The 19,366-nt window shown below is 43.7% G+C and overlaps 1 protein-coding gene across 1 annotated transcript; it reads left to right on the forward strand.

Annotated features, from left to right (window-relative positions):
- Positions 1-1,121: 1,121 nt before the first annotated feature.
- Positions 1,122-8,845, forward strand: ZP4 (zona pellucida glycoprotein 4). The gene is made up of 13 exons (XM_061198295.1): positions 1,122-1,299; positions 1,582-1,703; positions 1,783-1,885; positions 3,239-3,391; positions 4,165-4,352; positions 4,893-4,990; positions 6,312-6,442; positions 6,625-6,814; positions 6,891-7,038; positions 7,349-7,417; positions 8,153-8,162; positions 8,410-8,514; positions 8,742-8,845. The coding sequence occupies exons 1-13, from the start codon at positions 1,122-1,124 to the stop codon at positions 8,843-8,845; spliced, it is 1,599 nt and encodes a 532-aa protein (XP_061054278.1).
- Positions 8,846-19,366: the final 10,521 nt, after the last annotated feature.

Here is a 19,366-nt window from a genome sequence, read left to right on the forward strand (position 1 = left end):
GTGAGTCTGCTGCTTTTTTGTTTTATTCACTAGTTTGTTGTATTCCTCTTCATTCTTATACTTATTCACATGTATAATGACTTGAAGAAAAAACACCTAAATATTGTGAGTTTGAGCTCATCACAAAGGAAATGAATCTGTGCCAGTGAGGTTGGGAAACCACATTTTCAAGGGGGTTAGCCTTAGGACATGGCCACTAATGAAAGTGCATTCATTGATTCATTCTTTCCCCAGTAAACACTGAGTACACACTGTCTAAGGCTTTCAGGATGCAATGAAAAATAAAACATCAGTCCCTGCCCTCAAGTGCTTCTAGTAGGGACACTGAGTAAATAAGAGGCCATTAAAATCCAATGTGGTAAGTCCTGTGAGCAAGTAAATGGGATGTGATGGGCTAGTGGCCAAACCCAAACCAGACAGAGATGTTGGAAAGCCACATCCCATCCCTGAGGGCAGAGTCCAGCATTTCCTCAGTGTTGTTTGTCACCACATGGTTAAATGAGTTGTGCAATTTCCCCAGGGAAGACACAGGCTTATTTGTTCGCTTTTATTAGTTGAAGAGAATTATGGATATCTGGTTACACGTTCTCAGTGCTCTGACAAAGATTCTTAGTCAACTTGGGAAAATTGTTCCTATCATAAATATTAGGCTAAATACAATCAAAAGAACACACCTGCCAGGAGATATTCCCAATTTACAGATGAGAATACTGAGATTCTGAGAGGTAGTAATTTACCCAGTTCATACAGCTCATAAGTGGCAGAGCTAGGATTTACACCCAAATATGCAAGCTTCTAAAGGAAGGTCAATAAGCTAGTAAAATAAGTGCTACACTGAGCAACCGGGAGAAAGCCTCTCTTAGCTAAAAGGCACCACATTGTTCCTGGTCTCTGAAGACCACCTGATTTCGATGTTTAAAGTGCTGCAGCTGCAGACTGTGGCCTAAAGTGAATGAAGCTGGAGGAATCACCCTTTCCAAAGGAGTCCCACCTGCATGCTACATAGACGTGCACCTGAAACCAGCTTTCCCTCTATATAAAGGGCATGGGGGAGCGCGGGCTCTTGGGAGAGGAAGAGCAGGACAGGAAGTGCGGTCAGTCAGGCTCCCGGCGACGCTGCTATGTGGCTGCTGCAATCCCTCTGGCTCTGGTTTCCACTGTCTGTTGCTGTGAGTGGCCAGCATGAGCCCGAGGCACCAGGTCATCCCGGTGGACTCCGCTGTGGGCTAAGGAGCTTTCAGTTCACCATAAACCTTCTCAGCCAGGAGACAGCAACCCCTCCTGCACTGGTAGCTTGGGGTAGGTTTGAAGGCTGAGCCAGGCAATGGCGTGTCTCCTCTACTGCCTAGAACTGCCCTCTGCTTCCTGTCCTAATGCTTACCCCCTTTTGCTAAACCCTGCCGCTTCTCTCTATAGAACGGATCTTTTAAAATGTAGCTTTGCTTCTGAATCTGATTCCCCTTTTGTTCCTCTTTTCTTGGCAGCTGTCCCTGGGGTCTAAGGCAAAGCTGGCAGTCCTTTCCCAGCACTGGTGACGGTGGTGACCCACCATCTGTGCTTTCCCCCCTTCCCCGCCCCCAGATAATCGCGGGCTGCCGCACAGGCTGCAGAATGACTCTGAGTGTGGCACCTGGCTGAGCGAGGGCCCTGGCAGCTCCCTGCTGGTGGACGTGTCCTACAGCAGCTGCTATGTCACTGAGTGGGTGAGTACGACCCAGTCCTCAGGAACGCTGAGACACCTGTGCCACCATACAGGCTGACTCCCGGGGCCTGTCTCTCCAGGACTCCCACTACATCATGCCGGTTGGAGTTGAAGGAGCAGATGCGGGTGGACGCAGGACGGTTACAGAGACAAAGCTGTTCAGGTGTCCCATGGATCTCCCAGGTAAGGGCTGGAAACTTCCAGGTTCTGGGTGGTATGGAGCTGCCTGGAAGATGCCCTCAGGCATCTTCTACCTGCTGTGTGCAGTGACCCCAGGCACCCATGGAGGACTGTCTTCTAACTCTCCCCTCCACGGGAGACCTTAGGATAACCACCACCTGAGCGATGACGTGGGGCCCAGGCACTGTGGGTGGTGCGGCACGTGTCACCTATAATCCCAGCCCAGCGCTGTGAGCCCTATTGCTGGCCGCCAGCAGGGAGCTTACCAAGTGCCCCTCACTGGTAGGTGGTAGAGCTGGGATTCAACCAAGAGTTATCCCAGGACCAGAGCTCCCCCCGCCTTGAAGGGTAGGGAAGGAAGCTGCAGTTATCAAGGAGCCTTGGCAAATGCCTTCAAGAAGCAGACTGCGCTGAAAATAGGGCTCAGCCCCTTCAGCTAGGGGCGCTACTCGATTACTTAACTGGGTAATTAATAGGAAGTATGACACCAACTCAACTCCAGCAAATCTTGCCTTGCCCCCTGAGAGCCCTACCTCAGTCATAAGAGTCGGACTTGTAATTCTTCACACCTGCCTTGTTAGGCTATAGCCACTGGGGTAATACTGATAAAATACAGGATCATAGGCCCCACTCCCCACCTACTGAATCAGAACTGCATTTCAAAATGATGGTAATTTAGAGTACACTAAGATTGAGAAGTGCCTTTTAAAGAACAGAATTAAGAATTCTTTATTTTTAACGTCTTTATTGGAGTATAATTGCTTTACAATGGTATGTTAGTTTCTGCTGTATAACAAAGTGAATCAGCTGTACGTATACATATATTCCCATATCTCCTCCCTCTCGCGTCTCCCTCCCACCCTCCCTATCCCACCCCTCTAGGTGGTCACAAAGCACCGAGCTGATCTCCCTGTGCGATGCGGCTGCTTCCCACTAGCTATCTATTTTACATTTGGTAGTGTATATATATGTCAGCGCTACCCTCTCACTTTGTCCCAGCTTACTCTTCCCCCTCCCCGTGTCCTCAAGTCCATTCCCTACGTGTACATCTTTATTCCTGTCCTGCCCCTAGGTTCATCAGAACCATAAGAATTCTTTACTTGAATAAAAAAGTTGAGTCTCACTGCTTCTTCCAGTCTTACTGGTATTTCTTCCAAAGAGGACTCCTTTCAGGGGACTCCTATAAGGTGATCTAATAGTTAACTTTCTAACTCAGATATAATCTCTAGTATGTACATATCTCTTTCAATCATGTAGATATCTATGGGAATTGAATGTTAATGCTTTGTAATGAAATGGTCTGTTCTTAAAGACCAAACTTTGTTACTTAATGTTGCTCTTCTCTGCAAAATCTAGCCCTAGACATCCCGAATGCTGGCCTTTGCGACTCTGTGCCAGTGTGGGACAGACTGCCATGTGCTCCTTCACCCATCACTCAAGGAGACTGCAAGCAGCTAGGCTGCTGCTATGATTCTGAAGAGGTCAATTCCTGTTACTACGGAAACACAGGTGAGTCACTGTGTCTTTGAAATCAGCTGAAGAAAAGTGCCTGCAATTACCATTAACTAAACCCAGAGGAGGGTTATCTCCCCCACCCCCATCCAGAAGGCAAATACTAAAGATGACCAGAGGTTGATGTATAAGCAACACCTCCTAGAACACCTGACTGTAAGTGACAGAGCTTTCTACAGCCTTCCATTGTCTATTCTCCTAGAATCCAATGTAAAGCAAGTAACGCTCAATGAACTCAAGAAGCTAAGTCTGTGTGCAAGATGCTAATTGACAGAAACGTAACCAATTCCCAGGAAATAGCCACTGGTGGCTGATTGTCTAGAGAGCTTTATTTCAAAAGATGATGATTTGTCCCAAACCATGCTCCAAGTTTTTCCCATTTAAAAAAAAAAAAAGACCCTCATTAAACACCTAGATGCCACACTCAATTCTATGCTCTGAATTCTAGCTGATCAGTAAAACAAAGCAGGTACGAATATCCCCATTCTACAGATGAAGTTGATGCAAGGAGGTTAAATACTCTGCTTGAGGCCACACAGTAAGTGGTGGAGGCAAGATTCAAACCCAAGTGGCCATGCAGAGCCTTGATGAAGCTCTGGATGGCTGAACCTGCATCAAGGTCACTAGCTGGGAATGCAGCTTTTCTAGGAGTGGGGGGAGAGGAGGGCGGGGAATTTAAGAGAACTAAACTAAATAATTAGACTCTTGTCTTGCTGGCTCAGTAACAAGAGACATGACCTGCCTTCAGCACAGTTGCTCTGGTGTTTCAGTGACCGCACGCTGTACCCAGGACGGCCACTTCTCCATCGCTGTGTCTCGGAATGTGACCTCGCCCCCACTGCTGCTGAATTCTGTGCACTTGGCCTTCAGGAATGACAGTGAATGTAAACCTGCGACGGCAACACACACCTTTGTCCTGTTCCGGTTTCCGTTTGCTGCCTGTGGTACTACAAAATGGGTGAGAAGAGCTGACCTTGGGCTCTGTTCCTGACTTGAAGTTGGGTAGGAATGCCCTAGTGATGGGGGGAGAACTGGAATAGCTTAGCCGTGACTACTGCTTGGTGCGTAGGATGGTCTCTAGGACAGAGAGGGCTTCATCACTGAGAAAGCCGAAGCCTCCCCAGGGCACTCGGCTAAGTCATCCCACCTGCACTCCAGCGAGTGGCTAGCACCCCTTACCACACTGTAGAAGAATAAATAACAGGTTCTTCCCACTGCACTGCCCTGGGAAACGAGCAGGGAGGTCAGCTGAGATGGGTAGTATTTCTGGCTGCCTCATCTGAGTGCTCCTAAGCCTCTTCCTGCCCCTTCGTCCTGAAAGTAAGGTGAAGTGATAACTTGCCAGCTAGTCAATGCCACCTGCTCTTGCCTCCACTCATGTTGTGAAAAATGCAACCTGTAATAGGGCAGCCTTGCTGAGCACTGAACCAAAGCAAATGATGAGTGAAGCAGCATCTGGCTTGCAGGAGTGACAAGACTTCTTTACCTGCCCTTGTAGATCACTGGAAAACAGGCAGTATATGAAAGCGAGCTGGTTGCAACTCGGGATGTGAGAACTTGGAGCCGTGGTTCTATCACCCGAGACAGTGTCTTCAGGTAAGGGTCTTAGTTAACCTGACCTTGCTTGACCAGAGTGCCTGACTTCCCTTCTCGCATAAAGCAGGAGTTTTAGAGTGAACATGAATCCAGAAATGACCATCTCCTCATGACAGGAGAGTCTCAACTGCCTTGGTTGTCCAATCTCACTGACCATTATTTGATCCAGTAGCCCTGCGTTAGTGCCACCAACTTGATCTAAGCCTCAAACTTACCTGACTTCTAATTCATTTCACCGGGTCTTTTGTTTCTCACTCTGGTCTCTTCCTTCTACCTCCACTGTTTAAGCTGTAGCAAAATGAATCCCTTTAAAACCTTAGCTAGCACACTTAAAGCTTTCTCTTTGTCCTCCTAGAGCTTAAGCTTGACATCGTGAGCATAACTTGCCGGGCCCTGCATGAAACTGCTACTATGCTACTACTTCCCCAGCCTAATCTTTCTCAATCCTTCCCTCACTGTGCCCTAATCCCAGACTGTGCTTCTAGAGTATTCAGTGGCCCTCAAACTTCTTGCCTCCGTACTTTTCTCTCATCTATCTCTCAGTTACTTTTATCAAATCCCCTGCAACATCTTCCCTGACTACCCCCTCCTCAGAAGGTACGTTTTTCTCATAGTACCATATCTATTTCTTAATTGAAGTATAGTTGATTTACAATGTTTTAATTTCTGCTGTACAGCAAAGTGATTCGGTTATATATATTTTTCATATCTTCCATTATGGTTTGTTACAGGATATTGAATATAGTTCCCTGTGCTGTACAGTACGACCTTATTTATCCAGTCTCTGTGTAATAGTTAACATCTGCTAATCCCAAACTCCCAATCCATCCCTCCCCACTTCTCCTTCCCCTTCCCCTTCCCCTTCCCCTTGGCAACCACAAGTCTGTTCTCTGTCTGAGTCTGTTTCATAGGTAAGTTCATTTGTGTCCTATTTTAGATTCCACATGTAAGTGATATCATATGATATTTGTCTTTGTGTCTGATTTCACTTAGTATGCCCATCTGTGGGTCCATCCATGTTGCTGCAAATGACATCATTTCATTCTTTTTTATGGCTGAGTAGTGTTCCATTGTATCTACCACATCTTTATCCATTCATCTGTTGACCATATCTATTTCTTGTATGGTTTTTATATCAAACTCTCAAACACTGATCTTGTTTACACATCAGTCTCCCCAGTGATAGCTCTCCCAAGGCCAGAATCACACAACACGTTTATAAACTTGTTCCAACATCTAGCACTTTATGGTTCCTCAAACCTTAGAGAGGTGACATGGTCCACCCACCCAAGATAGTAGCTAAAATCTTATTTTTCTGCAGGCTTCGAATCAGTTGTAGCTACTCTGCAAGCAGCAGTGCTCTTCCGGTTAATGTCCAGGTTTTTACTCTCCCACCGCCCCTTCCTGAGACCCAGCCTGGACACCTCACTCTGGAACTTCAGATTGCCAAAGGTAAGACCCTCTTTTGTGGAGTATCTGGCCTCTAGACCAAGTCTTGTCACTTCTCTAGGTGTCAAGACCCTACCTTGGTAACAAGATACTTGCCAGAGGTGTTTATGTGGGTGATGGTCTATCTCAAGCCACCTAGAGGTTCCAAGCTCTTTACTGCTTCAACTTGTTTTGGCCTCTTGCAGACAAACACTATAGCTCCTACTACACTGCTAGTGACTACCCAGTGGTGAAGTTGCTTCGGGATCCCATCTACGTGGAAGTCTCCATCCAGCACAGAACAGACCCCAGTCTAGAGCTGCGCCTACACCAGTGTTGGGCCACCCCCAGCACAAACGCCCTGCTCCAGCCCCAGTGGCCCATGCTGGTAAATGGGTAAGTGGCTTTTTCCTGCACCTGTGTTAAACACCCTCCACGAAGCCCATCTTGACTGCTGGATATCCTTGCTTAGATGCCCCTACACTGGAGACAACTATCAGACCAAACTGATCCCTGTCCGGAGAGCCTTGGACGTGCCGTTTCCTTCTCACCACCAGCGCTTCAGCATTTCCACCTTCAGTTTCGTGGACTCAGCAGCAAAGCAGGCACTCAAGGGACCGGTACGATGCCACCTTCTGTGGTCTTCAGCAGGGCTCTAAACCCCCCAGCTCAAGTGTTCTCACACTGTACCCCTCTTCAGCCGAAGTGGCCCTTAAACATTGGTTGTTGGTACTGCTTTGGAGCAATCAAGGGGTGCCAATGGCATGTGTGACATGTCAACTAGAATCGAGTATTTTAGTGATTCTGTGATGTCAGCTTGGTTTTTCAGGATTTTCTGAAACTTCTTGATTTCTTCCTGGGGGAGATAAAGCAGGTTTGAAGACTTATCATGATGTGTTACACCATGATCCCAATTCTGTTGGCTCCCAGGTGTATCTGCACTGCAGTGCATCGGTCTGCCAGCCTGCTGGGACACCATCCTGTGTGACAACCTGTCCTGCCAGACGTAAGTTTCCAAGCTGTCTATACCAGAGGACAGATTTCAGTGTATTTGGCGTCCCAGAGCAAACCTTCTTTAGCCTGTGGCAAATGAGTCAAACAGAAGATTCACCTTATTAACGAGGCTTCCTTAAGTACTTTCATGATGCAGTAGAACAGAAATACAACTAGTTGCCCAGAATTCCAGGCCTTCTAAATATAAGCTATAAATCCTGAAAACTCTCAGCTTTAGCTTTTCTCCATATAAATTTTGACTTAGCCAGGAGTCAAATGGGTTCCCAGCCTATAATCTAATAAGACATTTCTGGTCTATCCAGATATAAATGTAGACCTCTAGACTTGCTTGAAGGCAGGTCTGGCAACAAGGCCTGAAGGCTTACAGGTGGAATAGGATTGCAGACTTAGAGTTATGTACTCTAATGATCAGGCCCAGTGCTCATACAGCTGTGTACTCCACCTGATCCCACAGATCTTACCTGGCTCCTGAGTTAATGGGGATTCATGACCCCTGAAGCTTTAAGTCCCTTATGGCAAAAAAAACACCTCATAGTATTTTTCATAACTATCATCTAATAGAGTAAATATTCAACATCCAACTGCAATGACACATACACTTGTATACATATATGTCTATAAAAACTAAAATTTTGAAAGTTCAAAGATCTACAACTGGCAGAAATAGGATTCAAACAGAGCTCTGCTATTAGTGTCTTACCAGATACCTTTATATCATAGGGTCTCAGTAGTAAGATACAACTGTTCAAGCATCTCTACGTAAGAAGAATGACAGTTTGGGGATAGTCCAAAGTCATCATTTCTCTGAAAGTGTTAATACAAATGAGCAAGTCTGAGACTTTGTATCGAACACATTGAGGTTTTTCTTGAGGCCCATGGAGCAGAGCTATCGATACCAAGGGACCTGGCACTATTTTAGACTCCTTAACCACTCACACCACACGTACTAACAAATCCCTAACTCATCTCTCCAACAGGAAGAAGAAGCTCTGACATCCATTTTCAGAACAGCACTGCTAGCATTTCTAGCCGGGGCCCCATGATTTTACTCCAAGCCACTCCGGACTCTTCAGAAAAGCTCCGTAAATACTCAAGTGAGTGGAAGGAGACCTCCAGGAGGTCCCGTATCTGAACCATTGGTCAAACCAAAGCTACTTGCTCACCCCTGCTTCCCTTACTGATTTGGCCAATGTGAACCTCAAAAGGAATTGTCTAGCTTTTTTTCCTGTAGCTCAAGACTGGCAGTCTTTATTAGGATGTAGAATCACTTGGTTTTCTGCATGCATTAATCTACCTTTCCATCCTACAGGGTCTCCTGTAGACTCCCAAGCTCTGTGGGTGGCTGGCCTTTCTGGAACCTTAATCATTGGAGCCTTGTTAGTGTCCTACCTGGCCATCAGGAAACGGAGATGAGTTACTCAGACCAAATGTGTTAATAAAACCAGATTGCACTGCTAGCCTGTGCTCAGCTTCTCATTTGAAAGGTAAAAAGTAATTTCTTTACACTAGCTCATCTACTGTTAGCATCACCTCTTTCCAGCTTGGGGTAATTTTTTCTTCTACAGCCCTCCTATCTTCTGAAGAGAACATTTCAGTAGAATTTCATAGTTGGTTGACAACTCAAGCAGAATCTACAAGAACTTAGTATCTCAGGCTTAGCAGATCTTTTACAGGTTTATGAGAGTGTAGAACAAAACTCTTCCCACAAAGTCGATCAAACTTAGGTAGAACTAGTCTAGAGCTAGTCACGAATCTTCTCGCTCAGGGGTCCCCAACCCCTGGGCCATGGACCCGTACCGGTCCTCGGCCTGTTAGGAACCGGGCCTCACAGCAGGAGATGAGCAGTGGGCAAGTGAGCGAAGCTTCATCTGCCACTCCCCATCGCTCCCCATCGCTCCCCATCGCTGGCGTTACCGTCTGAACCACCCCTCCACCACCCCCATCCGTGGAAAAATTGTCTTCCACAAAACCGGTCCCTGGTGCCAAAAAGGTTGGGGACTGCTGTTCTAGACCATTGGTTCTCCAACTTTCGTGTGCATCAGGATCAAAGGAGGGCTGATGGAAACAGTTACTGCCCCCACCCCCCGACTTTGATTAAGTAGGTCTGGACTGAGGCTTATGAACTTGCATTTCGCACCATGCCTCAGGTGATCCTGATCTTTCTCTTCCAAGCATTACACTTGGAAAACTAATGCCTAAAAAAGTATCTGATCATGAATTGATCAACTGGGAGTAGCTTGATCAGAAGAGGCTTTGTTTTGCCCCAGAACCAGCAAGTAATTTCATAGTGTAGTAGCTCTTAAGATTAGTAGAAAAAACAGGAGAAGAATGAATTATCCTGACTTCTCAAGGTAAATGTCCTACTCAAAGAACTCTGGTAACTAACACTGTTAGCCAACCTCTGTGGATCTCCTCTCTCCCCAGGGGGGGAGCTATGAAAGTATGCCTGGTTAAATAAGATTAAGACCATTCATCATGGAGCAACTTCCAGGTCACTTTGAGGTGTAAAGTTGTTTCTAGCTTGGGGTGATTAGTAAAAAAGCTCCTTCCTGTATACAACAACCTTGTGTAATCTCCTGCTTGGAATCAAAATGGTTGTGTGAGAATAGAACATGGTGAACATGATGGTGTTACTGGCACTAGGTTGTAAAAGACAGCACAGCTTCTGCCTTGGATCATTTGCTTTGGAGAAGCTAGCTGTTATGCCGCAATAAGGATGCTGTGAAGCAGCCCTGTGGAGAAGGACTGAGGCCCCCCAGCCAAGAGCCATGTGAATGAGCCTCCTTGGAAGCTGATCCTCCAGCCCTAGTCCACATCTAACCAAAACCTCATGAAAGACTGCACCAGAACCACCCAGCTGAGCCACTTCCAAATACCTGCTCCACCACAACTGTGAGAAATGATTAATGTTATAAGCTACCACAGTTTGGGGTGACTTTTTTTTTAAGGCACAATAGATAACTAAGCCAAACAGTCCTTAAACTTCTTTGTGAAGATGTCTTATCTTGGATATCAAGGAGTAGAACTGCACAAAGTGTATGGTTTGGCAGTTGCTTATGAAGTTAAAACATTTTCCAAAGTATTTCTAATATCTTAACACTCATGCTAGCTTTGTAAAGAGTTTTAGTTGCTCTAAATCCCGTAAGGATAGGCATCTGTTTTGGGGAGGTAAACAGTCTACAGTTTGTGCTATAGTCTAGTGTTGGCTCCTCCTCCTTAGCTTATGCCTAGTCCAGCCTATGGGGGCCCACAGCTGTCTCCTCTCCCCTCTGTCATCACTCTATTTTTTTATATGATTTTTATTGGTATAGTTGATTTACAATGTTGTATTGTACAGCAAAATGAATCTGTTATACATATATCCACTTTTTCAGATTCTTTTCCCATATAGGTTATTATAGAATATTGAGTAGGGTTCCCTGTGCTCTACAGTAGGCCCTTATTAGTTATCTATTTTATATATAGTAGTGTATATGTGTGTCAATCCTGATCTTCCAATTTATCTCTCTCCCACTGTTAACCACCCCATAACCATAAGTTCCCTTTTTGTTTAAGATTTTTTTGGTGGACCATTTTTAAAGTCTTTATTGAATTTGTTACAATATTGCTTCTGTTTTGTATTTTGGTGTTTTGGCCGCGAGGCATGTGGGATCTTAGCTCCCCAACCAGGGATTGAACCCACAACACCTATATTGAAGGTGAAGTCCTAATAACCACTGGACTGCCAGGGAAGTCCCTTATTTTCTATATCTGTAAGTCTACTTCTATTTTGTAGATAAGTTCATTTGTAGCCTTTTTTAGATTCCCCATAAGTGATATCATACCATATTTGTCTTTCTCTGTCTGACTTCATTTAGTATGATAATCTTTAGTTTCATCTGTGTTGCTGCAAATGGCATTATTTTGTCCTTTTTTGTGGCTGAGTAATGTTCCCTTGTATATGTACCACATCTTTATCCATTCATCTGTTGATGGACATTTAGGTTGCTTCCAGGTCCTGGCTATTGTAAATAGTGCTACAATGAACATTGGGGTGCATGTATCTTTTAGATTTATAGTTTTCTCCAGATGTATGCCCTAGGAGTGGAATTGCAGGATTATGTGGTAGCTATATTTTTAGTTTTTTTAAGGAACCTCTATACTGTTCTCCATAGTGGCTCTACCAGTTTACATTCCCACCATCAGCGTAGCAGGGTTCCCTTTTCTCCTCACCCTCTCCAGCATTTATTGTTTGTAGATTTTTTGATGAGGGCCATTCTGACCAGTGTGAGGTGATACCTCATTGTAGTTTTGATTTGCATTTCTCTAATAATTAGTGATGTTGAGCATCCTTTCATGTGCTTTTTAACCATCTGTATCATGGCTCTAGTTTCTGACACTGCAAGTTCGTAACTGCAAATTTTGTTAGGACTGTTTCCTCCTCCTCAGTGTTAGCAAGCTGGGGCGTGGTTGCTGCCCATGTCTAATCAGCCGACAAACGAGGGAACTTTAAGCCAATGAAATATACTAGAATTCACAAAAATTGTAAGACTGAGACAAAATTAACATCTTCAGAGTCAATGAGAATAAAGATCTGCTGGTCACCAACCATGCAGGGACCTAAGAAGTATTAAGTTTCCTTCATTTTTCCAGGGAAACAATTTTATCTTAGGGCAAATCTAAGAAAACCCAAAGCAGCTGGCAGAAGACTGCAAACAGCATCTTGACATCAGCCCCATATATTGAAACATTATTTTATTCAATCTACATGTTCAATGAAATAAACTCTTTCATACTGGGGATTGACAGTAGAGGACTCTACTTCAACAACCAACAAGAAACTTAACTTATGTGGTCTGGGAACAGGAGAAACAATAGGAAACCAGAAGTTGAACCTGATATCACAGTAAGCCATTCAGGTGGAATCCTGTGATTTTTAATAGAGAATATCAACCTCCTGCTACCCACAATATTCAGACCAGGATATGGCATGACTGTTGGCCAGACATTTAATCTCTACAGACTCAACCTTCTCACTCCTGAAATAAGGACTAAATTATTTCTTTCTGTCTTTAAGAATAATCTAAGAACCAAAAATTTAATCTCCTTCAGTCATTTTCCATTTGTCCTGCTTCCTAGCTCTCCCTTGGAAATTGTACTTCCCTGATTCCTTGCTCAGAATTATCATGCTGTGAGCTGGTGATGTGCTTTTGTGTCTTACACCACAGCACACTTCTGCCGTCTGAAAGCTAAAGCCTAGCTTTTATTTAATAAAAGTCTGAGCAAGCCTTACTGCAATAGCCATAGGCCAGAGGTAGCAGAAATTAGGTAGTTCTGCCACTTACCAACTTCTCACTTTTCCCAAGAAGTATTGCTTTGATATGAGACTGAGGACGTTGCCACAGAGAAATCACCTTCCCAACACTCCCGAGTAGCCCAGTCAGGTGATGAGAAATGGCCAAATCAAATGAAGGCTCTCATTTCAAGCAAAGTGGCTGGGAATGGAGGGAGCAGAGAAGAAAGGGCTGACTACACAAAGATTTATGGTTGTAAGATAAAGAATAGGTTTCAGTGAAATTGGATAAAATTTGTTATACCAACAGAATTTTGTCTTATCTCAATATTGGAATAAAGGGTTGGATCGTAATAGCTACTTCAAGTTTACCAGGTGTTCTTATTATGTGCCTGGTCAGTTAATTGTCCCCTCATCGGCGTAGAAGCACTGCTGTCTCAGAAGGTTGAATTTGCTTTACATGTGTCAAAAATACCTATGAGGTCAGTTTTTGAATAAGGCATCTGCTTTCTTACCCCGAGAGTTAGTCTTGTTGTCCTCTGTGGGGTAAATGTTAGGGACTGGGGGCCGGGGAGCGGGTGGAGATCAGGGAGAGGGGAAAAGTGCCAGCCTCGGGAGAGAGACCCACATGTCCACCAGACAGAGTGATTCCTCAGCATGGCATAGGCATAGCAGAGAAGCAGCCCTGAGACCGAGGGGGCAGTCGTTTGGAGGTCAGGTTCCTGTTGCCAGTGGCCTTCATGGCTGGTCGTGCTACCCAGGTCTCATCAAAGTCAGACTTCCATCCTAAAAATTCCCTCATCCTTGTCCAGGACAAAGAGCCTGGCACAGACCAGGAGCTCAGGGAACATTTGCTGAGTGAATCACACCAAACTATGACATAATTTAACCAGATGTAAAGGAGCCTAGAAAATTCCCAGAGAATGGATGGCCGGGTTTTAACCAGAATCACTCATCCCCTAGTATAGGAACTCCTGACCAGGCAGGGCTTTTAGGGCATGCAGACTGTCTGCCTCTGTTAGCAGCCCCTTGTGGTTCACAGGAATGACAAAAACTTCATGATAAATATGGACGGTCCCTTTGCGCAAACTTACATCTTTATCTTTTGACAATCAGGAAAGCCACAGATTTCAAATTTCCCATTAAAACACCTACAACTTGTTTCTCCCCTTGAGGAAAAGTACTTAAGCAAGGAATAAAACTGCCACAAAGAAAAATCACAAATCCAGTAGCAACTATAGTGTGCTTTTCTCTTCAGAAGCCTAGCCTTTGGTTCTCATAGTTTAACATCCTTATTGACATATAACTCACATTCCGTACAATTATCCATTTAATTTGTACAATTCAGTGGTGGTTTAGTATATTCAGAGTTGTGCAACCATCACTACACTCAACTTTAGAACATTTTCATCATCCTCAAAGAAACCCCATTAGAAGCCACTCCTGATTCCCACCACTCCCCAACCCCCAACAGTCACTAATCTACTGTCTGTCTCTATAGATTTGTCTGATCTGGAGCAGCTCACATAAATGAAATCATATAATATGTGGCCTTTTGTGACTGGCTTCTTTCATTGCATAATGTTTTCAAGGTTCATTTATGCCATATCATGTGTCTGTACTTCAGTCCCTTTTAGGACTGGATAATATTCCATTGTTACATTTTGTGTATCCATTTATCAGTTGATGGGCATTTGGGTTGTTTCCACCTTTGGCTATTAAGAATAATGCTGCCATGAATTTGCGTACAAGTTCTTTTATGGACATATTTTTCTCTAGGTTATATACCTAGGAATAGAATTTCTGGGTCATCTGGTAACTCTATGTTTAACATTTTGAGAAACTTAACTGTTTTCCAAAGTGGTTCCACCATTTTACATTCCCACCAACAATGTATGAGGGTCCCAATTTCTCCACATCCTCACCAACATTTATTACCTCATACTGCAAAGTAACATTTATAAATGATTCTTTTTTTAATGGAGTATAATTGATTTACAGTGTTGTGTTAGTTTATACATATATCCCCTCCCTCTTAAGTCTCCCTCCCCACCCCCCCACCCTGATCCCACCCCCTAGGTCACCACAGAGCACTGAGCTGAGCTCTCTGTGCTATACAGCAGCTTCCCACTAGCTATCTGTTTTACACATGGTAGTGTATATATGTCAATGCTACTCTCTCAATTCGTCCCACCCACCCCTTCCCCGCCTGTGTCCACAAGTCCGTTCTCTACGTCTGCATCTCTCTTCCTGCCCTGCAAATAGGTTCATCAGTACCATTTTTCTAGATTCCATATGTGTGTTGATATACAATATTTGTTTTTCTCTTTCTGACTTACTTCACTCTATGACAGACTCTAGGTTCATCCACATCACTACAAATGACCCAATTTCGTTCCTTTTTATGGCTGAGTAATATTCCATTGTATATATGTACCACATCTTCTTTATCCATTCATCTGTTGAGCAACCTAAATGTATATCGACAGATGAATGGATAAAGAAAATGTGATACATATATACAATGGAATATTACTCAGCCATAAAAAGGAACGAAATTGGGTCATTTGTAGTGATGTGGATGAACCTGTAAATGATTTTTAAACATGAAAAAGCATAAAGACAATAAGAAGACCCATAATCCTACCAATAAAAATGCTAATGTGTATGACCAAGTTAGAAAAAAATTCAAATCATATAGAAAAGCACAAATATAAAGAACTACCATTCCCCACTCCCAGTCACTCTTCCTGAAAGTAACTGTCCTCAAGAGTATGTCAGGCCAGAAGAAGCAAGCCTCATGTGTATATGGTATACCTGTTATTTGGTATCAATTTGGCATACAGGTATATACCAGTATATGGTATCACTTATTTTTTTCTATGTGTATGTCATCTGTCTCTTGTCCAGAAGTCCAGTAGCCTCCAAAGAATAAGGATGCATTGGCTCAGGATGACCAGATACCCATCAGGAGTCCTGGAGGGCACCTTTTGCCTTTGTGTCTTCCCATGGGCTTAGCAAAGTATTCTGTATACAGGAAAAACCAGTTTTACAAGATGGCTTTTTATTTGACCGGACTGGAAGAAGACCCTAGTGTGTGTGTTGGCTTTTTTGCTGAGCTTCCCAAAGTAAAGCCCGCGCGGTGGGGAAGGCTGAGCCCAGGGTCAGCAGTGCTTTTATGTGCCTGCATCATACTCTGCACTAGGCCATTAGATCAAGCTCCACGCTCTTGATAATGCTTTGCATGCTGTCTTCCTTGTCTCCTTCAAAGGGATTCTACCTGCAAGCATGCTGTTTCTGGCATTTGCTGTTGCCCAGGAAGCTACAGGGACAGGTGATGGGAGAGCATTCATAAATAAGTCCATTCATAATGACGGCCGGGGAAGAAGCCTTCTGTCAAAGTCACATTTAAATTCAATGAGTCAACCCTTTTTGCAATTAGCACGCAGAAAAGCTTAATACAGTCTATTGGAGTGGCCTCCGTAAGATGACACAGAAACCCTTAGACACCTCCGGGATGACTCGATGCCCTTGGTTTGGGATCAGTCAACTTAATACTTTGTGTTTCCTGGGAATGAACTTTCCCCCATTTCACCCCACTGTCTACATTGTAAGATTCCCTACACTGTTATTTTAGCCTTTTTTAACCCTCTGGTATCTCAAGAACCATCTTCTTTTGGATAAAATATGGAAACTTTAACCATTAAAATAGGGTAGCACGATGAAAGTACTTCCCCAGCTGAGGTCTGATGAAAAAGTTTAGCTGAATGTATTAATGGAAAAGTATACAGAGCACAAAAGCAGTGGTATTTAAATATTATGATTGTAATAAATATTTCATGTTAATGATGTACTGGGTAAAATTAAAAACAAAATGAGATGCAGAATTAATCATGAGTCTACCCTGTTGAACTTATCTAAATGAAAGGTTATTCTATGAAACAAATGGTGTTCAGAGGAAAAGATTAATTTGTGCATTTTAACCTCTGAAATAGGTGTGTAGGGAGCATAAAATAATTACCATTTTTTAGCGTATATAACATGCCAGACACTATGTAAGCGATTTCCATGGATTATTTTACTTAATGCACGCAATGCCAAATAAGTATATGTTTAATAAATGGTGATGACTGTGGTAATAGTGATAATGTTAATGTTGAGAATCTCTACCATTTTTGTGTACATTTTATGTGCACTGTGCTAAGCTCATTAAATATACCATATTTAATTCTCATAACTCTCTTCTACATATTAATGTCATTTGTGATATCACAGTTGTTAAATATATAGACACAGGGACAAAAATAGCAAGAATTACTGTTTATAGTATGCTACTTCCTACAGAAGAGAAAAACTCTTACTTACCTACCCAAAGGTCTCTTTTGAATTTATCATGGGAGGTTGACAAAGACTGTTTTGGTTTCCCATGCATCTGGTGCTTCCCTTGGCCAGAATGAGGGACACACTCACTTGTGAAAGCAGAAGTAAAATTCTTTGCTCAACGATGTTTTCTTAAACACTCCTTCTAGGCCGGGCACTGTGTGAGGGAGGTACTGAGGATCAGAACTCTGTCTAGAGAATAAAAACTTATTAAGGTAATTGTGATACAAAGATAGAGACAAGAAAGGGTATTGTCTGTGGCCACAGAGAGAGTTTCAGGGCTTGGAGAGAGAGTAAGGAGAACATTCCAAGCAGAAGAAAAAGCGTGAACAAAGCCAGAGAGATGACAAACAGCCTGATGTGTCCAGCAAATGCCAAAGAATATGGTAAAGCTATCAATCTGTAAACACTGTGAAAATTGTCTGGAATGGATAAACACATCAATAGAACAAGGCAGAGAGTTGACACAAAATCATTTATATCAATGAATTTAATATACAAAAAGGGCAGCATTTCTAATCACTGCAGAAATGATGAGGAATTTCACTTCCCACTCTATATACCACTGTAGGTCAGGAGTTCAGACAAGAGCATGGCAGAATGGCAGAGATGGCTTATTTCTGTTCCACAGCTGTCTGGAATTTCCCCTGGAAGGCAGGAGGTAATGCTGTTCCCCATCTCTGTCTCTCTCTTTTTCATGGGCCATGACTACTCCTCATGGCTATGCCCTTCTGAGCCTGTCTGACCCATTTTCCCCTCTTTCCCACAGCCTGCTTTCCTTGCTAACCCACACCAGGATTCCAGTTTCCTCATGGCTTATAATGGCCACCTGGACCCCGGGTCACCTTCCCGAATTTTATGCTCTGTTCCCATAGCCCATCCCCTTTCTATATCCCAGTTCAAGACTCCAGGGAGAAAGTATAATTGAAGCAGCTCTTCTTTGAAGTCAGGCTTCACAAATCATGGGTCACTAGCAGCCTATGATTGGTTGTCCCTGGGGCACGCAACCACGCCTGGTCCAATCAGCTGTTGCATAAGTAAGCTCATGTGATACAAACCAAGGCCACTTAACTGTAGGTAGGCAGATTCCATTACCATGGGTTAGCATGAGATCATGTAAGCCTGGGCTGTTGTGTAAGCCACCAGCTACATGGAGAATTTAAATTCAAAGTAATTGAAATAAAATTAAAAATCCAGTTCCTCATTTACAATAGCCACATTTCTGATGCACAAAGCCTGCCTCCCCACCACCATTAGGCTGGGCGTGCAGCCTAAGCTAAGAGAAATGATCTCAGTCTCCTGGACATGGATGGGTTTGGGGTCATCATTTGACTCCAGAAGGGTCACTCTTCCGTGACTGACATAGGTACACACAGAGAGGAGGTACTTTGCCTTCAGAGAGCAGAAGCAGTGAGAATCTTCTTAGCCCAGACCTGCTAGAGGCCATCACTGCAGCCAAGTGGAGAGGACCTGCCAGAGCACTGCATCAGACCCCAGGCTAGGAGAGCAAGCCATCGCTGCAGCCAAGTGGAGAGGACCTGCCAGAGCACTGCATCAGACCCCAGGCTAGGAGAGCAAGGGGGAGAGGGAGAGAGAGGAAGGGCGACGGGAGGAAGGAGGCGGAAGAAGAGGAGCAGGAGACAAGGAGGAGGTGAGAAGGGCGAAGCTTTAAAGTGACTTTGTTTGTACTTCTGGATTCACTTGTGCAGGAAGTGCCAGCCTTGTAAACAGTGAATAAAATTCCGTTTGCTGGAAGGAGTCTAAGTTAGTTTAGTTCACTTACAGCCAAAAGAATCTTCATTTTTTCCACATCCTGAAGCCAAACACTGTAAGGACAGGGAAGAAAATTAGCTGATAATGTAATTTATCCTAAGTTGTAAGTTACTCATGGCTCAGTGTTTCATCTACTCACTAAAAAGGTCAATTTGAAAGGACAATGAAGAGTTGATGCCCTCTTTCCGTAGAACTCTGTATTATCTGCTTTTTTTTTTCCCTTTTCCTCATACTCACTCTCTTTTTTATTAACAGAGTTAATTTTTTAGAGGAGTTTTAGGTTTATAGAAAAATTGAGCAGAAAGTATAGAGAGTACCCCTATACTCCCTTCCTCCCTCCCCAACTATTCCCCCCATTATTAACATCTTGCATTAGTGTGGTGCATTTATTACAATTGGTGAGCTAATACTGATACATTATTATTAACCAAAGTCCATAGTTGACATTATGGTTCACTCTTAATGTCCTGGATTTTGACAAATGCGTAATGCTGTGTATACACCATTAT

The sequence above is a fragment of the Eubalaena glacialis genome, chromosome 1 (genome assembly GCF_028564815.1).
Source record: "Eubalaena glacialis isolate mEubGla1 chromosome 1, mEubGla1.1.hap2.+ XY, whole genome shotgun sequence".
NCBI classification, from domain to species: domain Eukaryota; kingdom Metazoa; phylum Chordata; class Mammalia; order Artiodactyla; family Balaenidae; genus Eubalaena; species Eubalaena glacialis.